Genomic DNA, 26,360 nt, shown 5'->3' with positions numbered 1-26,360 from the left:
ACCTTGTTTAGGGTTTTTTACTGATGACCGTTAAGTAAATAGTTTCCAAGTATTTGACAGATAAATGGTGCTCTATGGTCTCCAAAAGTGGCCTGTTTTCCTTGAAGAATAGGCAATCATTCTGCGGGATTTTGCTTTTGCTAAGAGCAGGTAGAGAATTTAGATACAGTTACTATGCTCTATTTGCTCTTCCTATACTTGGAAGGGAAAACAGTGAGGTTAAGTTGTTCCACCTGCACAGAGTATTCTGGTGTCTATCCCTAAGCTCTCTTTGGGTCCTCTAAGCTGGTTAGGAGAACCAAAGAGGGGGAGGGGGAAAGTAAGAAAGACTACTCCAATTGAAAACCATAGACACATATGTTTTATTTTAATAAAAATTTCAAATTATGACTTTAGTAGTCTTTAAAAGGTTACAACCATATCACAGACCTTGGCAAAGCTGCAGTGTATTAATTTTTATCCCCAGTTTCCATTCTTTAACCTTCAAGGAACGAAAATGAAATCAAAATTTTAAAACACATGATTATAAGCCTTTGTATCAACTGAGAATTAAGAATTTAAGTCATGAATCTTTTTCTTAATAAGCTACTTGACATAACAAAAAGTAAAAAAAAAAAAGTAGAAATCTTACTAACCTCTGTACTCTTAGAGTTTGAAAAATATTGATTACAGCTCTTCCTACAGAATCACGGTCACCTTCAAAATGCTATCCACAATATGAAGAAAATTATGAAAGTCAGAAAGCAGCTTGATTGTCAGTAGTATCAGTTTCCATCTTCTTTAACCCATGTGAATGTTCAAGACATGTGGTAGAAGAAAAGGAATAACGCTATTTCTAATGTTCATGATAACAAACACTCTAGGAAAACATTTAAAGAAACTCCATGATTTCACAGTTAAAATTAGAGCTCTATTAATAACCAACAAGCTAAGGTGTTTTCTATATCTCATTGCTCTGTATATTTCTAGCAATTTATAGAGAAGTTTAGCAGATCTACAAGGGTTTTCATCAGTTAATTTTCAACATTAACTAGGTCACATGCCAGAAGCTGTTATACCAAATATTTAAAAATTAGAGCTGTGCTGAAAAAAAATGACCTACAATAAGAACTTGAGAGAGATATAGACTGACTTCCTGCCTGAGACAATTTTACAGCCTAAAAATTCTGAAAGCAACAGAAAAGCAGAATTGCTTATTTTGCCTAATTACTTTCACCATTTAAATATTAATCAACATAGCATCAAGTCTAAAATTCAGCTACTAGTAACATTATTTCATCAGTAGTCATCACTTAAAAAAGGATTCTGAACTTACATAAAGTAAAAAACAAAAATAAATCTAATAGGAAAAAGATAAGGGCCTGTTCTAATACCTTTGAGTCAATAATGAATGAAAACACACAGAACTAAAACTAATGAAGGCACTATCGTAAACAGCAATCCACACCTTGCCCACCCCCACACCTCAGAAAAGATTTCCACCAGGAATCAAGAATTATGCTATGGCCCTTTAGGAAAAGTAAACTAAGAAATTGTAACATTAAGAAGGGAACTAAATTATGATCTCTACACATGTATGTATACTGACATAATAAACTACTGTCAGCAGTACCTTGAAATCTTCTAAACTGTGTAAGTACTAGTCTTTGAAGACGCCCACTTCACCGCCATAAACTTTAAACAGTCAAAACGTTTACCCAAAGTAGTGGTTCTTAAACTAGACTGTGCATCAGAATAACCCAGCACTTGTTAAAAAAACAATGCTAGGCGCCTCCCTGTTGGTTTCTGATTCACTATGTCTGGGGGCGGGGCCCACTAGTATGCATTCCTAACAACTTCTCAAGTGATGCTGAAGCTGCAGGTCTTGGGATCACCTGCCAAGAACCACTGGCTTAAATTATTAATGGTACATCAGCACAGCCCTAACCAAAATTTTGGTCAAGATGCATGTAAACCCATAAGGATGGAGTATTTTAATGCTCATAAAGAACGTTGATAAATTCACCCTTATTACATCAAAACATCAACATCTGCTTCATGGTCTTCCTCAGTCACTTTCAAGGACAGCACCTCTTCGTTAAGGAAGAGCCCACTGAGCCTCTCCTTCCGGGCCTGCCTCTGCTCCTTCAGCTGCCTCTTGCGGAAGGCCTTCTGCTGTAACTTCCGCTGCTTGGATCGCTTCTGTCAAAATAAAAATTTCTAAATCAGTTTGGTTTAGTTTTTGGCATATCCACCCCAAAATGTTTTGTGGATCAAATTCTCTATTTTCTAACTTTAAGAGCTGTTCAAATCCTTCTGTAGTATGATCCTTGTTCCAATTAGTGAGCCACTGGCTTAGGCTTAAAAATGATTAAGATTCCAATTTTGTGGTATCTGACCAGTGACTCTTCTGATTAGGAAGGGTTGAGACAATCATTTTGGCTAGTGATAGATAAAAAGTCACTTCAAAGACTTCTTTTTTAAATTCCATTAAGGTACATTGGTACAAATGCATAATGAACACATAATTAATACTAGGCGACAATACTGAATACAACTGTGGAGAACATTGCCCAAATCTCTAATACTTATGATTCTCAGGTGCCTTTCATCCAAAAACACTAGCAATCTTACAATGGCAGGTAAAAAAAAAATCATGCCTTTTTTGTAGTAGGCGAATACCATCTTAAAAATCCATCAGAAACTCAGTGGGTACTCCCATCCTTGTCACCGGTGAACTGATAATAAAAAGGAATGACCACATATCTAGAGAAATTCCTTAGCAACAAAACTGGCTATGTTTCTGCTACTTCCCTAAGAACCAGGGAAAGAATCATTGTGTATCTTCAAGTCACCACTGGGTCACTAAAGAGTTAGAGAGATTCTCTTATCATCTTTAAACTGGCTCCAGATTCTTGCCATTGCAAGGAATCAAACTCCCCTGCTAAGCCACAGGACCATTCTAAATATACTTATACCTTCTTTTTTTTTTTTAAGTGCCCGACAATATTATACAGAACTTTCTCAACTGTGAAAAGAGTAGACAGAAATTATAGAAAGTATTAGATTTTTAAATTAGCTAAGAAGAAACATTTAAGATTAAAACATTAGGAAAACATTTAACACACACAAAAGACATACACAACATTCTTAGGAGCTAATAGACAGCAACATCAGCAACGTAGTGAGATTCGCTCAGTAGTGAGTTGCAGTCAATATTGCAATCTTGAGAATAACTCATTATTTCCACCAATTTATCTTACTTAAAACATACACAAAAATCAGGTAAGATTGAATGCAATATGGTTGTGGGTCAAAACAGCATTTCAAAGCACTCAGCCTAGAGTGCTTTGTTCAACAGCAGAGCATCCTGCTTGTTCAATTAAGACCAAAACCCACAGGCATCTAGACAGCAGGATCATTTTAACTCTTCGAGAAATTTATATGAAGGAGTACTAATGTTAATATTGAAAGGTAAAGTTTTGTATTGATTAGACGTTTTACTTTTGAATCCCGAATCCGCTCTGCTGCACTTGCAGACAGGTTGCTGTCACTGTGTGCTCGACTCATGTTGGCACTGGAGTTTGAAGCAGAGTTTCCAACACTGGACCCACTGCTGCTTGCAGAACTGACCATGCTGGCACTGCTGCTGCTGGCGCTGGCACTGGCACCGCTCACTCCACTGGTGCTTGCACAACTAAAGTTGCTTCTCTTCCAGGCCTCTCTTGCAGGCCGTTGGCGAGGGCTATGTTCCTTGATATAGTTTCTGACCTTGGGATGCACAAACACAAACTGGTTAGTGTTGCACCTTGATGTTCTACCTTCAAAATGCTGGGGGAAAAATAATATTGTACTTAATCTAAAAGATTGTCAAAAGTGCTGCAGATGCATACGTAAGGTAGAATAGAAAGGCTAAATTTAGAAATAAGTACTAGAAAATAGACAATGCTCAAAAAGCTAGAAAACACGTTATAGAGCTGGATTTTAAAAGCACATAAAATATAATCAGTAAATGGAAGGCTACTCGCCTTCAGAAATTTAGGAATGTAAAAAAATGGTACTCAAAATACAAACTAACAATAAAATAAAATAGATGAGATTAGGCATTTGTTAAAAGTCTCCACTTAAGACAATTTAAGTAAGCTGCTGATTTTATCTAAGATTAGGATGTTTCCTAAATCTTAGCTAGGGGCCAACAATACCTGTCTTCAAATGCAAGACATCAATTTATCATACTAATGAAAAATTTGCTGGAATGTAGAAAATTATAGTATGTCTGCTGGGAGAAATACTGAAATAAGAGAAATTTTTCATAAATAATGATAAATGCAAAACAAAGAAACAAATCAAAAGTAGAACATAAGAACGTAAGTATTCACTCAGCTACGTACCAGAAAAAGAACAGCAAAAATTGTATTTAGAAGATACCAGAGGCCAGGTGCAGCGGCTCACGCCTGTAATCCCAGCACTTTGGGAGGCCGAGGCAGGTGGGTCACGAGGTCAGGAGTTCAAGACCAGCCTGGTCAAGATGGTGAAACCCCATCTCTACTAAAAATACAAAAATTAGCCGGGTACGTTGGCAGGTGCCTGTAATCCCCGCTACTTGGGAGGCTGAGGCAGGAGAATCACTTGAACCCGGGCAGTGGAGGTTGCAGTGAGCCGAGATCGCGTCACTGCACTCCAGAGTGAGACTCTGTCTCAAAAAAAAAAAAAGAAGATGATACCAGAGTACCAGAGATGCGTATTTCAGAACAGCAGAGGGAAAATTCACTAGGTTTCACCCTAGCCTGGCTCAATTATTACTGCATAAAACTACTCAAATCCCTCAGCTGTTTATCAAGAATAGCTCTCATTAATTAGTATTTTGATTGTCAATTAGTCTCCTGTAAACTGAGTTAGAATAAATCTATACCTTAACCTAACCACTCCGTAAATGGTGACATTAAATTTCAAATCCTATACAACTGAAAAGCAGGTTCTAGATTCACATTGATCCCAGAAAGGTACTGGCAGGTGAGATGTACATAAAACCTCTTAAATCAATGTGCCATCATTTTTTCTAATATTACCTTTCGCAGCAGTGATTTTGGCCTTAATTATCTATGTATTTACACATGATTATTTTAGTCTACATTTTATAAGATGGTGGTATTTTTAATAGGTAAATAATCTGTATTTTCTTTACATACCTGCTTCAGTTTTTCATCTGTGAGACAGTTAAGTTCAATAATAAACTCACTGTCTGTAGGGGAGATTTGAGCAGAAGGATCAATGATCTTAATAATATCAAGTTGCTCCCGAAGACCCATCTCAGTACTCACTTTCCGACTCAGATACTCAATATATTCCACCTATGTGATGAAAAAATTACAACAAATAAGATCATTGCTAAAACTTCTGATCCTTTATTATGTCAATTATAATGTTTACATAGCAGAAGCACTTAAGGTTATATTTTTTCCCTGAAAAACCGTTAAAGCTCAAATTCAGATTTACTAAGCAATCCACATTTCCCCAGTAGCTTTAAACAGGCAATAAACTGAGCTTTACCTAGTCTCCACATAAAAGCTTTTAATTAAGAATGTCAAGATCTTTACCTGCTCATCATTTGTCATTGCACTCCAAGGGAGTTCATCTAAATTCCGGTGCTTGTTTTTCTTTTTAGGTAGCAGGCAAGGTGAACTTGGAATACTGGGTATGACATCAGAAAGTACATCACTCCCACTGGCAATGTCACTGCCTGGTAACTTTATAAAAATAAGGAGGGTGCGGGGAAGGAAAGCAAAATTTGTTCAGACTACATTTTAAATACTACAATATATTTTCCACATCGATTAAAAGTTAGTTTATGAGACTGACGTGCTGCTGGCTGTGCTAAGAGGGCTTCCTTTAATATAAGACTAATGGCAGCCCGGCGTGGTGGCTCATGCCTGTAATCCCAGCACTTCGGGAGGCCAAGGCAGGTGGATCACCTGAGGTCAGGAGTTTGAGACCAGCCTGGCCAACATGGTGAAACCCTGTCTCTACTAAAAATACAAAAATTAGCTGGGTGTGGTGGCATGTGCCTGTAGTTACTCGGGACACTGAGGCAGGAGAATCGCTTGAACCTGGGAGGTGGAGGTTGCAGTGAGCCGAGATCGTGCCACTGCACTACTCCAGCCTGGGAGATAGTCAGACTCCATCTCAAAAGAAAAAAAAAGAAAAAAGACTAATGGCAAATATAGAATCAGAGGACATTAATTCTGATTCATGCTTATTTTATACAAAGCAGCAACATAAGTATATAAATATATATTCTTTGCATATAGTTATTCAATGAAAGATGTTTTTGAAAAGCTTAGACTCATAATCAAGACTTATTAAAATGGTAACCGAAGAGTCAATCATCATTAAAGTTTTTAATGTATAATGAGAATATGACTAGGGCCTCCACACTGTAATGAATAAGAAGCACTGGTCTCCATCTGGGGAGACCTGAATGATGTGCCACTAACTGGCTTTTTGCCAGAGACTCTGCTAAACTTACTGTCAATATAAAGACAAATACATCTTGGTCTTTGACCTCAAGTCTGTATTAGTGACCTCAAGACAATTAAAATAAATTAAGGCCGGGCAAAGTAGCTCACGCCTGTAATCTCAGCACTTTGTGAGGCAGAGGCAGGAGGACTGCTTGAGCCTAGGAGTTCAAGACCAGCCTAGGCAATGTGGCGAGACCCCGTCTCTCTAAAAAAAAAAAAAAAAAAAAATTATCATGCCTGTAATTCCAGCATTTTGCAAGGCTGAGGTGGGAGGATCGCTTGGGCCCAGGAGTTCCAGAGCAGCCTGTCCAACATAGCGAGACCTCATCTCTATTAAAAAAAAAAAAAAAAAAAAAAAAAAAGAAAGGAAAAAAAATTAGTTGGGTGTGGTGGCACATGCCTGTGGTCTGAGATGGGAGGATCGCTTGAACCTGGGAGGTTGAGGCTGCAATGAGACATGTTTGTGCCACTGCATACCAGCCTGGATGACAGAGTAAGACTCAGTCTCAAAAAATAAATAAATAATAAAATAATTTTAAATATGCTGTTAAAATAAAGTAAAACACTTTAAGAACCAGAAGTATTACAAGAGAAAAATTAGAAAAAAATCATAGAAGACAAAGTGTAGACAAAGGAGGAATAAAAGCAAGCCTACCATACAGAAAATCAATTTAAGACAAACAGCAAAAATACGTGCTATAATTTTATATATATTTATGTATACTTTTGCACATATGCATATACTCAAGTATATGCATGGTCACCGCCATGACCAAGGTTATAAATATATCAATTACCTCCAAAAGTTAGAATGGATTTAATTTTAAATAAATATATTTAAGTCATTCATCAAAAAGGTAAAGTCTTTTCTTCTACAAGGAGCACATGACAATTTTCAAATATACTGACTTCATTTTTACAAGGTATAAAACAGTACCTTTTTGCTGTGTTTTGGTTCTATAGAGCTTGGAACTGTATCTGAACTCTGGATAATTTCTAGGCTTCTACGGTTACCAAAAAAGCGAAGAGCTACTTTAGTCATGAAGACTATTGCGATCACATGTATTTGAACTCCTACTTTGTACACAGCAGTATAATAGGTACAGGGGATTCAAAGCAGTGTTAAGTCCTTACGCAAAAACTTTACTTGGGAAAGTAATACAATAACACAGACATACAATTATACAACACAGCACATGATGAATGCTAGGTTTCAGATGACAGGTCATCAACGGAAATATCTAGCAGTGGGCTGAAGCTGCAGGATTAAAGTTTGGGAGAGTTGCAATGGACTGCAGGCAGGCACTGGGGAATCAATCACAAAGAAATAAATGAAACCACAAAGATAGGAGTCAATCACTATGCAAAAGATGACTATGATGTTTAAAATGAAATTGTCTAAGAGAGAGGCCATTCTTTCTACATCCCCATAAGTAGCTACTACTCTTAAAAACCACATTTTCACTATGACAGTTATTGACAAGTCCAAGTACATAAGTGACTACCAACAATCTGTATAACTTCTTTTAAAATCTCATTAACGGCTGGGCGCAGTGGCTTATGCCCGTAATCCCAGCACTTTGAGAGGCGGAGGTGGGTGGATCATCTGAGGTCAGGAGTTCGAGACCAGCCTGGCCAACATGGCAAAACTCCGTCTCTACTAAAAATACAAAAATTAGCTGGGTGTGGTGGTGCGCACCTGTAATCCCAGCTACTCAGGAGGCTGAAGTAGGAGTATCGTTTGAACCTGGGAGGTGGAGGTTGCAGTGAGCCGAGATCGTGCCACTGCACTCCAGCGTGGGAGACAGAGCGACCATCTCAAAAAAAAAAACAAAAGAAAACAAAACATAAAATCTCATTAACTAACACTGCTTGAACTGTTCACCCTTGACCCTAATTGTTATCTAGGTGGTGTTATGAAAGGATGATTGCTGAATGCACATATGAATACCATCTCTTTTTCAGCCTTTAATTGCAAAAAAGAAAATGCGTGCTATTTTCTCTTTGACTTCAAATCACATCAGAAATCTCCCTGTGGCCCCTAAAAAAAAAAAAGAGATACTTCTTATCAGACAAAAGGCCTCCCCTACATCAAGTTCCTTTGATAAATGAGGTAAATGGAAGAACTCTTGAAATACCTATACTTTCAAAATATAATTAAAAAAATTCACCTAAATCTTGGAGAATATCTGCTAGGCACTTAAATTTGTACCTTTACTTCTCTTTATGCGTTTGTTGGGGAGGGAGGGGTGTAAAAAAGGTAATTAATGGTACCTTGGTCATTTTTTTTTCAGGGATAAGTAAAAAGATCCCGGAGTTCAAATCCCAGCTCCACTGCTCACTAGCAGTGTGACCTTGTGTAGGTTAGTTTGTTTCTTTGAGCCTCAGAGTTAGTAGTAAAATGTGGTCAATATCATCAGTCTCAAAGGATTGTTGAGTGGTTTAAATGTGGTAACATGCCTGGCACAAAGGCAACACTCAATAAAGAGATATACTTTTCTTTTTCCATCCCTTGCCATGGTTTTGGACCCTTAAAAAAGCAGCACAATCCCTCAGAGAATGTCACAGGTTGCTAAAGTGCCTGGGTTAATTTCACAAGGCAGTGTTTCAGAATGATAGGGGGAAAAGGAAAAGACATTCAGGTAAGGAGAATAATTTAGTAAAGTCATAGATGGAAAAAAACATAGTATGAGGTGACATATATTCTAGATATCGTATCATTTAATCATATGTCAATATGATTAACACAGAAAATCAGTGCTAGGGATTTGAAAGCTCAACAGAAGAACCAGAAACTGTCATATGATATGCAGAAGTAGGCCGATAACATTTTCTAAGAAGTAACTTGATGAAACTGGTCTTTAGGGAAGATCAGCTAAAAAGCACTATGGGGACAAAATAGAGTGAGGAAAGATTGGAATTAGATAGGAAGCTCTTGTAATCTAGGCGTGGATGAAAATAAGCAAACATGGAAAGAAAAATGGGAATAGATAGGAAAAATATAACATGAAAATTTACAAAGCCGAGCGCAGTGGCTCACACCTGTAATCCCAGCACTCTGGGAGGCCGAGGCGGACAGATCATGAGGTCAGGAGTTCGAGACCAGTCTGGCCAATATGGTGAAACTCTGTCTCTATTAAAAATACAAAAATTAGCCAGGTGTGGTGGCGTGCGCCTGTAGTCCAAGCTATTCGGGAGGCTGAGGCAGGAGCATTGCTTGAACCCAGGAGGCAGAGGTTGCAGTGAGCCAAGATCGCACCACTGCACTCCAGCGTGGACGACAGAGTAAGATTACATCTCAAAAAAAAAAAAAAGAAAAAAAAGAAAAAAGAAAAAAAATTACAAAGCTGTTTGATAACTGAATGGATAAGGTAATAAAGAGTCTCATGTTGAGACCAGAAAAAAATTGGTGACATTTCAGGTCATACGACCCACCCAGAGTGATACACTTAAAGACCTCAATTTTCATAGCAAGGTAACTGAAAGGATGTTAAAGATCTTCTAGTCCAACATCCTCATTTTACATATAAGAAAAAAATGATGTCTGGGGAGGGTCATACAACTAGTGGCAGAATCCAAAGTAGGACACCAATCTAATGCTTTCAACTATGCTAAACAGTTTTGCCTGTCTGGTAAGTTTGTAATAAGAGAGGAATGCAATTTGGGATATAAAGAGTTTGTAGTGATAATGGGAGAAGCAAGCACAAGTGTCCTTTGGACAGACAATAGTAATTTTTCACTAAGTTGTAAGACATGTCACTAAGCAGAGTCTATTTTTTCCATGGAAACATTGTAATTGGAAGTTGCAACACTGCATCAAAGACTCAGCATCAAATAATGGGTTAGTATTAAATATTAAGGTCATCTAAGTGGAAATGTCAAGTAGTCAACTGGAGATACGGGATTAGACTAGCGGTTGTACAGGAGAATTGTATGGGCTCCTGTATATTTATTAGACCAGCAATTTTCCATTTTATAACTGATACTATATTTCAGAATAAATACTTAATAACTCCCAGCCCATATTTTTCATGGGCAATATTTGGCATATTTATATTATGATCAGTAATTGTGAAACATAGGGAGACTTAAATCTCTGCCATATTTTCTGCAGAATGCAGCAGAATTTTATGAGTAAGCTCATTTCTGTAACAGCTGATATGTAATTTCAGATTGCACCTCTAGGTTTCAAGTGTGACAGCTGATTACTCACTGTTTAAATTTTCTAAGCTTTCCTGATCAACAATAGAAATAATTTCTCAGACTCTAAGACTACTCAAATATATCCTTAATAACAAAAGGACTGAAAGCAAAGAAAATTATTAGCAAAGCAAAATGCAAAGATGCTAATTCATTCTAAGGTTAAAATCTCATCTTATTAAGTAGTGAGCATTTTTCTTCCCAGAGAATCCATAAATCATTTATATTTACTTTAGTAGTAACTAAAGCATCCGTTAAAAAGAAAGATTTAAACAGATGTAGTTTTTAATCATAACAGAATACAAATTTTTTAACTATAGTAAATGATTTTTAATCCATATTAATCCTAACATATAATTTGTAATTATATTCTTGGATAATTTACTGCTCATGATTACAAAATCCCACAAATACAAGACAGCACTTTAAATCTTTCAGCATATTTAAATAGCAGATATCCATGGTAATAGAGTATCCGTATTCCAATTTCACAAGTGGGAAAACACATTACTAAGGCAGGTCTGATTTTTGTTCTGACATCATAGTCACTCATGTACATTAACGGTGAATGGCTGGGGATGGTTTTCCACTCTTAACTACTCATAACATGAGTGAAGAAGCCAGCAATTAAAATTTAAAAATGCCTGCCACCTTGCAACATTATGGATGATAACTCTAAATAAATCACATAAAATAAGCAGAAGAAATATTTCTTAGAATTATCAGGACTCCCATCTGATTTATGCTTTACTAAGAATCCTTGTAGTCTGATTTTAAATACAAAGTCTGTACTGAGAAAAAAAAAAAAAAAAAAGAGACACTGGCTGAGCACAGTGGCTCATGCCTGTATTCCCACCACTTTGGGAGGCCAAAGTGGAAGGATCGCTTGAGCCCAGGAATTCAAGACCAGCCTGGGCAGCAAAGTGAGACCCCGTCTCTACAAAAAAATTAAAAAAAAATAGCTGGTTGTTGTGGTGCCCACCTGTGGTCCCAGCTACTGAGGAGGCTGAGGCAAGAGGACTGCTTGAGCCCAGGAGGTCAATTCTGCAGTGACCCATTTTTGCATCACTGCACTCCAGCCTGGGTGACAGAGCCAGGCCTTGTCTCAAAAAAAAAAAAAAAAAAAAGGAAAAATTCATTATCAATATCATGAAAAAGTTTGTATCTTAAATGAGAAAATCTTATTAAAAAATTTTAACCAGAAGAGGAAACACTTCCTACCTCCTTATGAGAGGCCAGTATTACCTGGACACCAAAGCTAGACAAAGACACAACTGAGAAAGAAAACTGCAGACCAATATCCCTTATGAATATAGATGCAAAATTCCTTAACAAAATACTAAAAAACCACATCGAGAAGCAGACTGAACCTCTCCCCTAAGATTAGGAAAAAGACAAGGATGCTCACTTTCACCACTTCTATTCAACACTGTACAGGAGATCTAGCTAGGGCAATTAAGCAAGAATTAAAAGGCATCCAGATTAGGAAAAAAGAAGGAAAACTATCTCTAGTCACAGATGACATGATCTTAAATATAGAAAACGATAAATAATCCACACATGGGAAAAAATTATTAAATCTAACATGATTTCAGCAAAGTTGGCAGGATACAAAATCAATATACTAACACCAACTGTATTTCTATACATACACTAGCAATGAACAATCTGAAAATAAAATTAAGAAAACAATACTATTTATAACAGCATCTAAAAGAATACAATATTTAGGAATAAATTCAACCAAGAGAGTGTAAGACTTAGACATTGAAAACTACAAAACATCATTGAAATAAAGAGGCCCTAAATAAATAAGATATTCCATCTCATATTAATGAATCGGAATATTTAATATTGTTAAGATGGCAATACTCCCCAAAGCAATCTACAGATTCAATGTGATCTCTACCAAAATTCCAACTACTCTTTTTTGAAAAATGGGCAACCTGATCCTAAAATTCATATGGAATTGCAAGGACCCCAAATAGCTCTGTTGCCCAGACTAGAGTGCAATGGCGCAATCTCAGCTCACTGTAACCTGCACCTTCAGGGCTCAAGCGATCTTCCAACCTCAGCCTCCTGAGTAGCTGAGACCACAGGTGCACACCACCACGCCTGGTAAATTTTTGCATTTTTTCTAAAGACACAGGGTTTTGCCTTGTTGCCCAGGCTGGTTTCGAACTCCTGGGCTCAAGCTATCTACCCACCTCGGCTTATCAAAGTGCTGGGATTACAGATGTGAGCCTAAACAATCTCTATAATGAACAACAAAGTGGGAGAACTAACACATCTCAATTTCAAAACTTACTGAAAAGCTATAATAACTAAAACAGTGTGGTACTAGCGTTAAGGACAGACACATACATCAATGGAATATAATTTAGAGTCCAAAAATAAACCCACACATCTATGATTAATTCATTTTCGAAAGGGTGCCAAGATGATTCAATGAGGAAAGAATAATATTTTCAACAAATAGTGCTGGGACAACTGGATACCTACATGCAAAATAATAAATTTGCGAGCCAGGTGCAGTGGTGCATGCCTGTAGTCCCAGATACTCAGGAGAATGAGGTGAGAGGATTGCTTGAGCCCAAAAATTCGAGACCAGCATGGACAACATAGTGAGACTCTGTTCTTAAAAAAGGAAAGAATGCGCCTGTAATCCTAGCACTTTGGGAGGCCGAGGCAGGCAGATCGCCTGAGGTCAGGAGTTCGAGACCAGCCTGGCCAACATGGTGAAACTCCACCTCTACTAACAATACAAAAATTAGCCGGGCTTGGTGGTGGGTGCCTGTAATCCCTGCTACTCAGGAGGCTGAGGCAGGAGAATGGCATGAGCCCAGGAGGCAGAGGGTGCAGTGAGCTGAGACTGCGTCACTGCACTCCAGCCTGGGCAACTGAGCTGAGTGGGACTCTGTCTCAAAAAAACAAACAAACAAAAAAAACAAAAAAAGAAAGAATGAATCTGGACTCCTATCTTACACATCATATACAAAAAGTAACTCAAAATGGTCAAAGACCTACATGTAAGAACTAAAACTCTAAAAGTCTGGGAAGGAAACAGGTGAAAATCTTCCTCATCTTGGATTACACAGTGGTTTTTAAAATATGACATCATAAGTACAGCCAAAAAAAAGATAAATTAGACTTCATCAAAATTAAAAACTTTGGTGTCAAAGGACACTATCAAGTGAACAAATGCTAACAAGCAAAAAGACAACCTGCAGAATAAAAACATTTTTGTAAATCATATATCTGATAAGGGTCTAGTAGCCAGAATATAGAAAGAACTCTTACAACGCAACCATAAAAAGTAAAATAACACAATTTTAAAAGCAGCAAGGTATCTGAATAGATATTTCCCCAAAGAGGACACACAAATGGCCAATAAGCACATGAAAAGATGCTCAAAACCATAATGAAATACCAATTTATACCCAGTAGGATGGCTACAAACAAAAAGACAACGCCAAGTGTGGACAAGGATGTGGTGAAATGGGAACTTTCATACGCTGCTGGTGGAAAAGTAAAATGGTGCAGTCACTCTGGAAAACATGTTGGCAGTTCCTCAAAAAGTTAAATAGCAAGTGATCATATGATCCAGCAATTCCACTCTTTGGGGTATATCCAAGAGAATTAAAAATATAAATCCACATAGAAACTTGAACCTGAATGTTCACAGCAGTATTATTTATAACAGCCAAAAAGTAGAAACAACCCAAAAGTTCATCAGGTAATGAGTGGATGAACAAAATGTGGTACTGTACATCTACACAATGGAATATTAGCCATAGAAAGGAATGAAGTACTGTTATATCGTACAACGTGGATGAACCTTGAAAACATTATTCCAAGTGAAAGAAGCCAGACACAAAAGGCCATATATTCATCCATTTATATGAAATATCCACAAAAGCAAATCCATAGAGAAATTAGATTAGTAGCTGCCAGGTGATAAGGGGGAGGGGAGAATTGGGACTATGTGCTAATGGGTATAGGATTTCTTTTGGGGGTGACAGAAATGCCCTGGAATTAGTGGTGATGGCTGAACAACTGTGAGTATATTAATAACTACTGAATTATACATTTCAAAATGATGAAAATGGTGAATTTCATCTCAAATTTTTAAAAAGTTTAAAAATGTTTTAATCCAAATAATATGAAAAACAAAAATGGAAGGGTTGTGAATTACTTTTTTTCTTAAAAAAAATCTCATCTTTTCAGTGTAGCATTGTTTATAACAACAAAAAACTGAAACCAACCGAAATAGCCATAATTAGGAAATGGATTAAGTAAATTATGATCCAGTTATGGAAAAGAATGAGATGTGTTAGCTGAAAAAAAGCATAGGGCCAAACAGTGGATGAAGTATAATCCCATATGTTTTTAACAGTATGCAAACATACTTATATCTGCATAAGCTCCTAACAGTGGTAACCATAGTAGAGTGGGACTTGGAGACTTTTTTTAATTTGATGCCATTCTGTATTATTTGAAAGCTGTTTGAAATTATAATATTCAATCCCTCTTTTGGAATAAAACTTCAAGTATTCAGATGGCTTTCAAACGTAGCAGACATTCGAGTTTATCTAGCAAATAAAATCTTTGCTGTAGGCAGGGAAAACGTCTTTAAATGTTTTATTGTTTTTACAATCAGAATATGAATGTTGTAATAACACAATCTAAATTTTCTGACAAACTGCACTTATTATAAGGCAGGATTTTCAAACAATTTACCACAAAGCCATTTTACATGGTATATATGCCACAAGAAAAAAGTGTCAGGCGAAAAACATGTCTACATACAAACAGAATACAAAATGAGAAATTATATATTTCTGATGACAGAACCAAAAATCATGTATTTATGGTAATAACAGTTTATGATATTAGGTACATAATGTGACTGATATTTGTCCTATAAGGACACAAAAGCTATTTATTATAGGGTAGGAAGTGTAAACTTTGCTTGGATTCATGCACAGAAAGGTACCGATAATATATAATAATGGTAATATTACGCAAGTATTAAATAACATAAAAATCTACAAAAGGATATCTATAGCATCAAAAAGGTACATTAGCAAAAATAAAGATATCCCATCCAATTCTTAACCTTAAAACATGTCAGAGAATCTCCAGGACTGGATAAACATTAGAGAAATTTACTTTGAAGTAGAGATGAAAATATCAAAAGAAAAGTTTATACTTCTACTTCGGTAGTAACAATGTCAAGAAAAGGACAAAAATACTTACCTGCCATTCAAACTCGCTATCTGACCAATCCCAGTAAGTGCTAATAGAAGAAGAGACATCACTGCAGACACTCCCCTCAGGAAATAAATCAAAAGAAGTGAAGTCCTGATCATCTAACAGGGAATAGCAATCATCTTGATCTCCAACAGACACAGATGAAAACAGCTCCTCACTGCCTTCTGAGCTGGCAACACTTGTTCCACAAGAAGTTAGGTTCCACCTTCAAAAACACAACACGAAAGAAATCAAGAGAACTACAGAATCCATACAATTTTAAGATATAATTAACAGGACATATTTATAACATTTATAAGGAATGTGAGGTTTTTTGTATTTTTAAAAGAGCCCCTACCTTTTAAGGAAATATACTAAAATATTTATGAATGATACACGTCTAGGATTTGCCTCAAAATAAGGCAGGGGTTGGGGAGTGGATAGAGGTACAGATGAAGCATGACGCCGTATATGAATAAATGTCGAAGCTGGGTGACAGGAACATGGGGTCCATTACACTTTTCTCTCTACCTTTGTAGCTGTCTGAAAATTTTTGTAGTACACTATTTTAAAAGAAAGTAGTATTTAAATTGGGACTAAAGTAAAATCTTCATCCATAAACAAAGCATACAGCATAGTGGTTATGAGTAAGCTCTGGAATCAGACAGTTCAAATTCTTGCTCTGTCACTTCCTAGCTAATTGATTTTAAGCAAAAAACACTCTCTCCAAGTCTGTGTCCCAATGGAGGTATCGTGGTGATCACATGAGAATGCATACACAGCACTTGTAGCACACATAAAAAGTGCCCAATATATGACAGCTATTATTATTGTTAAAGGAAGAGTGGGGCCATTACAGGGCAGAGAAAAGCACTAACAAGCATCTACACAGGTAGATGTTCAAGAAGTATTTGTTATATTTAAGTAACTTTTTCATATTAATGCTGTACAGGCTCATTGCAAAGATGTTGGAAAGAAAGGAGTGAATAATAAAATGATCAATAATTCCATTATCCAGCAATAACTAATCTATAATATTTTGGTAGTTTATTTTTATGTGCATACATATTTTTTACAGAATCAGCAACCATTCTGTGTATATATATTTTAGTATATTGCTTTTTTCACTTAACATTAATATGCTAAACATTTTCCTAAGTATATTACTTGAAAACATTTTAATGCCTATATAATATTCCATTGACTAAATGTATCATAATTTATTTAACTTTATTCCCCAATGATACATAAGCTGTTTCTAATTTTTTAATATTAGAAATAATACTGAGATGAGCCTTGTTTATAATTATTTATCAAAATATATTATCTCAGGATACAGTTGCTTGAAAGGTAAGTACTGAGTCAAAGAATATGAACATTTCTAAGGATCAATTTAGTCAACACCTTTCTGAAAGGCAGCATCAATTTATACTCTCCAGGGCAGTATATAAAAGTGCTCATTTCATCACAATCTTAACAGCACTAAAATTGCTAAAAATTTTTTTACCTATCTTATAGGACAGAAACTTCTTGCTTTTTTGAGACAGGGACTCACTTCTCTCATTGAGGCTGGAGTACAGTGGCACAAACACAGCTCACTGCAGCCTCAAACTCCCAGGCTCAAGCGATTCTCCTATGTCAGCCTCCCAAGTAGCTGGCACCACAGGTGCAACACGCCCACTTAATTATTGTATTTTTTGTAGAGATGGGGTTTTGCCATGTTGCCCAGGCTCGTCTCAAACTCCTGAGCTCAAGCCATCTGTCCGCCCCAGCCTCCCAAAGCGCTGGAATTACAGGCATGAGCCACTGCACCAGCACAGAAACATTTTTATATCAAGTTTTATTTAATTACCAGCAAGATCAAATTTTTAAATATTTATTAGCTATTTCGCTATGGTGTTTTCCTATGTGCTAATATTTTCATTACTAATTTTGTAAGAGTTCTTTATGTATTAAGGATATTAACATTTTGTCTACAGTATTTATTGCAGGGTTTTTTGGTTGGATCTTTTTTTGGTCTTGAAATCTATCAATCTGTTTTCCTTTGTAAATTTCCACTAGTTTTATACTATTAATAAGATAATCTTCATTGCTTTGCCAGTAGCATAGAGAATTTATCCTTAAGATAATTATTTAGTATTTCCAGTACTAACAAGCTCCTGAAGTAATGACTTCCTTATGAAAAGTCTGTTATTTACCTATTATTAGGTCGTGTCTCATCCTTCATTAAATCTACTGTTTCTTAAATTACGCACTTCATTTTTTTTAACTTCCTCCATTTTGTATGGCTAATCTTTTAGAAGTTCTTGATTTACATACAAAATTTGGACAACCTGAAAAACTTTATGGTACCTTTTCTTTTGAAGGTAGACCATTTTAAAACACTGAAACACACACACACTATTATAATTCAGTAAACAGAAAGTAGATGTCAATAAATTTTTATAGATAGTAAAAAAAATAAAATTCATCTAAGAATCCTAGAATATCTTGTAATATTACTTTCATCACATGCTCGCTAGGTGAACAGTATCCTCATTTTAGAAAAATTTTTAATTAACCAAATTATCCCAGGTCTTGCAATAAAAGTTATGAAGAGGAATCATACCCTGGTTTGAGACCAGTCTGGGTAACAAAGCAAGACAGTATCTCTACAAAAAGTTAAAAAATGTGCTGAGCAAGGTGGTGCATGTCTTTATTCCCAGCTACTCTAGGGAGGCTGAAGCAGGAGGATCCCTGGAGCCCAGGAGTCTGTGGTTATAGCAAGCTGATCCTGCCACTGTACTCTAATCTGAGCCACACAGCGAGGCCTTATCTCAAAACAAAACAAAAATACATTCTGGACACAGTAAGCCCTATCTACATTATGTCCTGAGCAAACTATTTTTCTCTTGTGTCTTCAAATTACATGTGATTTTTTTCCCTTTATTCATTCACTCATTCAACAAACATTTAGTCAGTATCTTCTATGTACCAAGTACTATGTTCGGTGCTAGGAAAAACTGTTAGATAATTGTTTTTAATTAGAATTTCTTTTTAGTTTGTAAAAATTCTGTAGAAATGTGTTTCTCTCCATGAGTAATAGTGACATTCCTTAAAAAAAAAAAAAAAAGATGCCATATTTAGTAATCTAACCATTAGATCACTGCCAAAGGAGTCAGGAATTTGCTTCATTTTGTGCTCTTACCTTTGGGCAAAGTCAGTGTGTTTCTCAGATTTGTAATCATCACAAGGTTCTGAATGTTCTTAGAAGTCTTTGTCTTTTGTTTTTAATTATCAGCAGCAAGTAAACTGGGCTCATAATTGAACAAATCATTCATAAAATAGAATAATAGTATTTTTTACTAGTAAAGATTGTAACATTTTTTATATCTTCCTTTTTTTTTTTTTTTTTTTTTTTTTTTTTGAGTCAGGGTCTTGCTCTGTCAACCAAGGCTGGAGTGCAGTGGTGCGACCATGGCTCACTGCAGGCTTGACCTCCTGGGCTTGATTCATCCTCTCACCTCAGCCTTCCCAGCAGCTGGGACTACAGGCACGTACCACCACGCCTGGCTAATTTTCACATTTCTTTTTTTTTTTTTTTTGGTAGAGAAAGGGTTTCATCACGTTGTCCGGGCTGGTTTCAAATGCCTGGGCTCAAGCAATCCTCCCACCTTGGTCTTCCAAAGCGCTGGGATTACAGGTGTGAACCAATGCACCTGGCAAAATTTTTATATCTTCTAATTTGCAAATTTTTAAAATCATAATTTTAAGGCAATATAGATAAAAACAAAGTAGGAAGTACTTTCATCCATTGCTAGTGACAGTCTAAGTTGACATAATCTTTCTTAAAAGCAATTTGGCAGTACTATGTACATCTAGACGTTTAAAAAGGTTCATTCATTTGGAATCAGTAATTCCCCTTCTAGGATTGTGTTCCGTTCCCCAAACAGAAATTTGGAAAAAAGATGTGTGTACAAATATGTCCAAACAATACTATTTGTAATAGTCCAAAAGGGAAAATAAATGCCCCTAAAATATGAGGATTAAATGATATATCTGAGTGGTATTTTTATAATCACTAAAAATCATATTTTCAGATTATTCAAAAGGAAAACACCCAACAATATAGGAGCAAATATGCAGGTCACAAACTGATCCTGATGTTTAAAAATTATATCTGTACATAGACACATTAAAAGAAACATCAAAATGTTGATAGTTGTTACCTTTGGGGAAAAGGATCATGAGTGGTCTATAGTTTTTTATATGCCCTCAGTTTTCTATAATAAGTTTTTAAATAAAAATTTAAGTGTGATTCTTTCAGACTGTTCTGTCAGTTTCAAACTTGTAATGAATGTCCATTGTGTGCTCAGCACTAAACTATTTAAATTTACAAGCCCTTACATTATATTCCACTAAGAGAAAGTTACCTAACACTTCGACTCTAGCTATAACCATAATATTACTCTCAAAGGAGACTTTCTCCAAAATCTTGAAAGACGTTGAAAAGAATTCCAGTGAAACACGGTGTTTAACTCAATAACTAGGCTTGCTGCCCAAATTTTAATTAAAAAAAAAATAAATAAAGCCAAGAACATTTCTCTGCAAGGTGTTTCAGCAAGAATATACAGACTAAGGACTTTCAATGGTATTTTGGTAAACAGCCATTTAAACGTTAAAATTAAGAAAAGCATGTTTACCATGTACACATTCCTCTGCACCCCGTTTTCTCTCAGGTGGACCTGACTGCCACTTCTGAAGATAAGAATCCAGCCAATGAGCACTGTTGAATGAAGTTCTGCCAAGCTGATGAAGGTCATTTGAAGTCTATGCTATATATTCATTCTTAGGGGACAGTGCCCCATTAGTACTTGTATTTACCACTGACTCTCTGCCAGAATCCCCATATAGCCAATCTGACTTCTGCTGCTATTCTGGAGTCCAACAGGCCACCAAGGTTCCAAGTTAGAGAATATACAACCCCTTCTTCTACCCACTTAAGTTCCCGACTTTCCTCCTAGCTACCCCAATTGTGTTGGGTTCATTACCCATCTTTCCTGCGCTCTTTATTGCCTTGGAAGTAAAAAACACTCTATGTCATTTCTAAGGCTAATGATCCCATTTGGACTTCTGAGTTCATCATCTCTATCTTTCATCCCACCTTCTTTTATATTTTCAATTTCTCCCTTTCCTGTGGCCTGCTTCTAAGGAGCTAACATCTCTATTCTTGGAAAAGAAAAACTAAATGAAGTTAAAAAAAGAAAAAAAGAAACCTTTACTTCCCTTTCAAATTCTCACGACATCTCCCCTTCTCCTTTCTTTCCCTGCTACATTTATTGAAAAGCTTCCACTCTCTCAACCTTTGTAACCTGTAGTTCCACTTCTATCACGTCACGGACTTCTACTGATTACTCCCAAATCTGTATTTCTAGCTTGGATATTTCTCCAAATCCTAACCCCCCATTTTCAACTTGTCTCAGCAAGTCCCCAAACCAAATTCGTCCAACATGGTTCTCCCACCTGCAACCCACAGCTCTTCTGCACCTCTAATTCTGTATCTAGATAGGAAAACTATGGGTGTTACCAAAGGCACACAATAGTCTTTAGGTTTTTCTGGTTAATGGTGATTGAAAACGGAGCTCTAAAATCACATAACTGAGTAAAAGATTTATGCAATAGTTTGGAAGTGTTAAGAGAAAACCTCCATTTACGTCAGAAAATCACTGCCCCCAAAACCAAAGAAAATGTCTTAAACACTACATACGTTCCATACTGACATTTCACATTTTTAAAAAATTCATTCACTTTTTTGGCTTATTGAAATTTATTCTATTTTCCTAAAATTCTAGACCAATCCATGTAGGTCTTAAGGTATGAATGCTTAGGAAACTGGCTGTGTCCATGTAATGTATTTTCTACTGAACCTAGACCAGTGACATACCAACCTACATCACAAATGACTTTAATTTGAATACTGGGCCGGGCGCGGTGGCTCACACCTGTAATCCCAGCACTTTGGGAGGCCAACGTGGGTGGACCACCTGAGGTCTGGAGTTCAAGATCAGCCTGGCCAACATGGTGAAACCCTGTCTCTACTAAAAATATAAAAATTAGCCAGGCATAGTGGTACACGCCTATAGTCCCAGCTATTCAGAAGGCTGAGGCAGGAGAATCGCTCGAACCCAGGAGGCGGAGGTTGCCCTAAGCCAAGATTGTGCAACTGCACTCTAGCCTGGATGACAGAGCAGGACTCTGTCTTTAAAGAAAAAAAAAATCTGAATATTGCAACCATTCAACCTCAGGGACTGTTAATGCTGTGACTGTCTTTGTTAATGAAAATTGCAAATATAGCCCAGAATCCAGTAAATAAGTAGGCACAAAATTGTCATAATCATAAGGTCCTTATCAAGTGCATTATTTTTAAAATCTCCACATTTTTCTTATCAGGTACCAAGAAGGAAGCAAAATTAAGGTTAAGTCAAATATCTACCAATTAACAAGCTTCCTACTTCCAATGAAAATTTGTTTTACAATCACTAAACCCAAGGCAGAATTTCAGCACTCAACTATTTGAAATCTGATTTTTGGGTTGTTGCCTGAACTGACAAATGATGTGATGTGAAGTTGTATGTGACACATACAACTCCAAAATAAAAGAACTCCCTAAACTTTGCCCGATATATGATTTAGCTGTGTGCTTCTCCCTGAAAAGAAATGGCTGGAAGCCTATGGTCCTCTCAAGCACCATCTTGAGGAGGGGTAAGAAAGCAGAACATTCCAGAAGGATAATACATTTAAAAGGCAAGGTAGCCTAGGACAGAAACATCATGTGCTGTGAATATCGCTAATTTTGCTTCCCCTACTCTCTGCTGAAAAGGATACAGAGCATTAGAACCCCTGCCACCATGCCAAGCCTTGCGAAAAGTAGGGTAGGAGAGGGAAGTTGGAAAAAAAAAAAAAAAAAGCAAGCAGTAACTAGGAAAAATGCTTGACTTGGAAAAACTGGGGCTTGCAAAGAACCTCCTTCTCCCCTCCTCACTGCCCCATTGAAAAACAGTCCTGACCTCACCACAGTCTTTAAGGGAAAGAAAACACAGGAAAAAACGGGGAGGAGGAAGGAACAGAACAAGTTGTAAGAAACATATTATTCTCATAACTTCACTCCCCATCACCTCTACCCAGTTTTGGCAGTACTTACCCACAGCCTCTGCCCTCACTCCCTTGCCCTCATCATCACAGCAGGATCATTCTGAAATCATTTAACTTTCCTGGGTATGTGACTTGCTCCAAGGCTGCAAAACTTAAATGCCAAATATGTACAAAGGTATTCTTTTACATTATTTTTCAACATAAATAACCCTAAGCACACTTGATTTCATGAATATGTTACATTCACATTACAGTGACATCAGGGGTTAAATAGGCTTCTGTGAGTTGGTCTAGGAAACCGTAAGTTCTATTTGTAACACTGGATCAATTAGTTCTGCTCCAAGTTTAATCACTGGCTTCAAAGGAATAGTCTTGGATTTGCTTGACTAGGTTTTATGACCTTGAACTCAATCTTTTCTTTCTGGGCCTGTTTCTTCATTTTTTGCAATGACGATTTAGAGTAGTCATAATAAATTTACTGCCACTTCCTTTTGAGATGTGTTATACTGATATTCTGATTATTTAACTATAACACCTTGTTCCCATAGACTATAACTTTCATTTATGTAAGAAACATCTTTTACACATTCCTTGTATCTGGTAGAAGCTCATTCAATCTACAGACTGATTTAAGGGAAGGGAGGGGAGAAATATGCTAAAGACATTAAAATATGGAAGAATTTGATCAAACTCACATCATAAACTTGGATCAGAAGTCAGAACTAGATTTCTTAATTTATCTCCAGTATTTTCCATAGCTGAACCCCTCTCCTAGAGCCTTAACCACACACACCCCCAGCCCTTTGTATATGTATCTCAAATATCCACCTATGTTAAAACTTGAGGCTGTATCTAGAACGTCTTCAACCCACCTCCCAAGATTTGATCTAACACGTAAATGCTTGCATGAGAGAAGTCTCCAGAACACTACCTTCTACTGAAATCAGTTAGGAGGAGATACACCCTCTGAATAAATTTGTGTAAGTCAGTCCATCCTAAGCCTTACTCTGTCTCTTCAAAGGGGAAGGAAACCAAGGGATATGTCATATGAAGGAATCCTCCAGATTTAAGCTTACCAATTATGGCAGAGCCTAAAGCGCTAAGGCAAACAGTTAATAAAGGAGGGGGAAAAAAAAGAGAGAATCGACTAGTTTCCTAGCGCTCAACTAAAAAAAAAATGGGGTAGGGGTGGTGGCGGCGGGGGGAACAGGACTGTGAGACAGCTTAAAAATAGGGAAAATGAAGCTTCTAGCTTTAAATGTTTCACCTTTCAACGCCACTTTTCAAAAGATCTATGGATTGATCTTGAGCCATCCAAATTCCTCTACAGCGTACCGGAAATGGAAGGGGTTAAACTTTTGCAGATGGATGCAAACAGGGGCGTATCTAAAAATCAAGGGTGGGGGTTTGGGATTCGTAGGGTACAGATGGGGGGAGGGAAGGGAAGCAAGGGAGGGAGAAGGTAGGGAAGGGAGGAGTCGCTATAGCCAGAATATGAATGAGGAAAAGAGAGTAAAACGCCGGTCGAAAGGAAAATCGGAGGGCAGGGGTGAAAATAGGGAGGGGGGGGCAGGGAAGGAGGCAGGGAATGAGCGCTGGTCGAAAGCAGGTGGGGGAGGGGGCGACTAGAAGCGCAGCCCGGGACGAAGGATCAGGAGCGGGGGGCGACCAGAAGTGGAAAATCCACCCCTGCCCTCAGGTGCAGTTCGTACCTGTTGGTGTGGAAGCGGTGGAGCGGGTCGGTGCGATGGCAGGAGGACAGCTGGCAGCCGAAGTCGCTGATGTCCAGGCAGCCCGGCTCCTCGCTCGGGCAGGTGCCCACCCCGCGAGGAGGTCCCAGGAGTGGGAAGGGCTCCTCGGGGGTTAGAAACTTCTCGTAGGAAGTGATGGCCGAGGCCTCGTCGGACATGGTTGGAGATGGCCTGGCTCGGGCTCCCTCTCTGGCCCTGGGCTGCTCCCGCGCCCGCCCCTGCCCCCACTCTAACCTGTCCGCAGTCGCCGACGCTCCGGGGTGTACCCGTCGCAGCTCACTGGCAGGCTGGGCGTCGCGGCCCGCTGCTGCTTGCGGGGTGCGGGGCCGCGCGAAGAGGCTGCTCGAGGCCACAGCGGCCCACCGGCCACCCAGTTAGCGCCTCGGTGGCCTCTGCAGCTTCCGCCGCCGCCAGACTCAGCCCGTCAGCGCAGCGCCGCCGCCCGGCCCGGCCAGGCCCGCCCCGCCCACTGCGCTCGCCGCTTGCGACTGCAGCAGTCTGCCCGGCGCCCGCAAGGAGGGGAAGGGCGGCGGGAAGCCACTCCCCGTGCCCCCTGCTGGACCGGAGGAGGAACTGAACCTCCGCCCGCCGCGGCCCCAAGCGGCCCGCCCCGCCCTCTACGCATCGAATCAGGGATTCAGGCCGCTAGAAAGGCTAGGCGCCTCTGGCCAACCTCCTCCTCCGCTTTCTCACTCGTACTCGATTACTAAGCAGGAACCGCAGTCCCAGAAAAGGGACTTGGCCAAGGTCACACTGCGGGTGCGTGAGAAAGCATCCAGATGCCCTGGTTCCCAGCGCACTCTTTCATTCTGTCCCAATTCAACAAGTATTTATTGAGCTCCTGCAGTGTGTGCCCAGCACCGTGCAATGAGCTGTAGGAGAAATCGTCCAAGCAGGGAAAATAGTCCCTTCCTCACCCTTGATCACCTAACTCCAAGAACCCTACGCTGCAGCCACTCGCCTACTCAGAGCTGCTGGACACGTCGTACTCTTTTGTGCTTTGCGCCTTCTGCTCATAAGCACTCTGCTTGGAATGCCCTGCCATTTCTCCCCTGCTAATCCTTCAAACTCCAGCTCAAACGTTATCTCCTCAGTGAAGCCTTCCCTGACTCCCAAAGGAGACTTAGGCACTCCTGCTAATTTGCCCCCTCCCTCCCGTAGAAAATATATTATGGAGCTTAACTTGTTCAACTTGAATCAACTTGTTAGGTGTTATATAGTGTACTTTGCTGTTTATCTCATCTCTCTTCTCTATATTCTGGGCAAGTGATTCCTGTTCTTGGATGCGTAAGATTAAAAAAAATAGAGGAAACCCCAAGATTACTAATTTCTTACTTTGCCCAAAGAAGACAATTTTTAAAACTACCTAATACTATTTTATAAAAGGAAGCACATTTTCATATAAGAGCATAATTCAATAAAAGCAATTCTTTGCATTAACTATATTTATGAAGAAACTACACTGATCCTTCAGGAAAGCATAGAACTTAAATAGGCGGAAAGGAGGGGAAAAATGAAAGAAGGCAGG

The 26,360-nt window shown here is 38.3% G+C and overlaps 1 protein-coding gene across 2 annotated transcripts; it reads right to left on the bottom strand.

The window, feature by feature from the left end:
* Positions 1-338: 338 nt before the first annotated feature.
* On the bottom strand, positions 339-25,533 carry FAM199X (family with sequence similarity 199, X-linked). 2 transcript variants are annotated; one of them, XM_001142220.5, is made up of 6 exons: positions 24,794-25,533; positions 15,957-16,176; positions 5,577-5,726; positions 5,169-5,330; positions 3,484-3,750; positions 339-2,181 (listed from the first exon to the last, which is right to left on the bottom strand). In XM_001142220.5, exons 1-6 carry the CDS (start codon positions 24,988-24,990, stop codon positions 2,011-2,013), a joined length of 1,167 nt encoding a protein of 388 aa, XP_001142220.2. In that variant the 5' UTR covers positions 24,991-25,533; the 3' UTR covers positions 339-2,010. The 2 variants fall into 2 exon arrangements, with proteins under 2 accessions (XP_001142220.2, XP_009437710.1); XM_009439435.4 differs by having other exon boundaries at positions 3,613-3,750; positions 24,794-25,354.
* Positions 25,534-26,360: the final 827 nt, after the last annotated feature.

This window comes from Pan troglodytes, chromosome X (genome assembly GCF_028858775.2).
Source record: "Pan troglodytes isolate AG18354 chromosome X, NHGRI_mPanTro3-v2.0_pri, whole genome shotgun sequence".
NCBI lineage: Eukaryota > Metazoa > Chordata > Mammalia > Primates > Hominidae > Pan > Pan troglodytes.
Note: the sequence above shows the minus strand (reverse complement) of the source record. Positions and strands in the feature narration are given on the sequence as shown.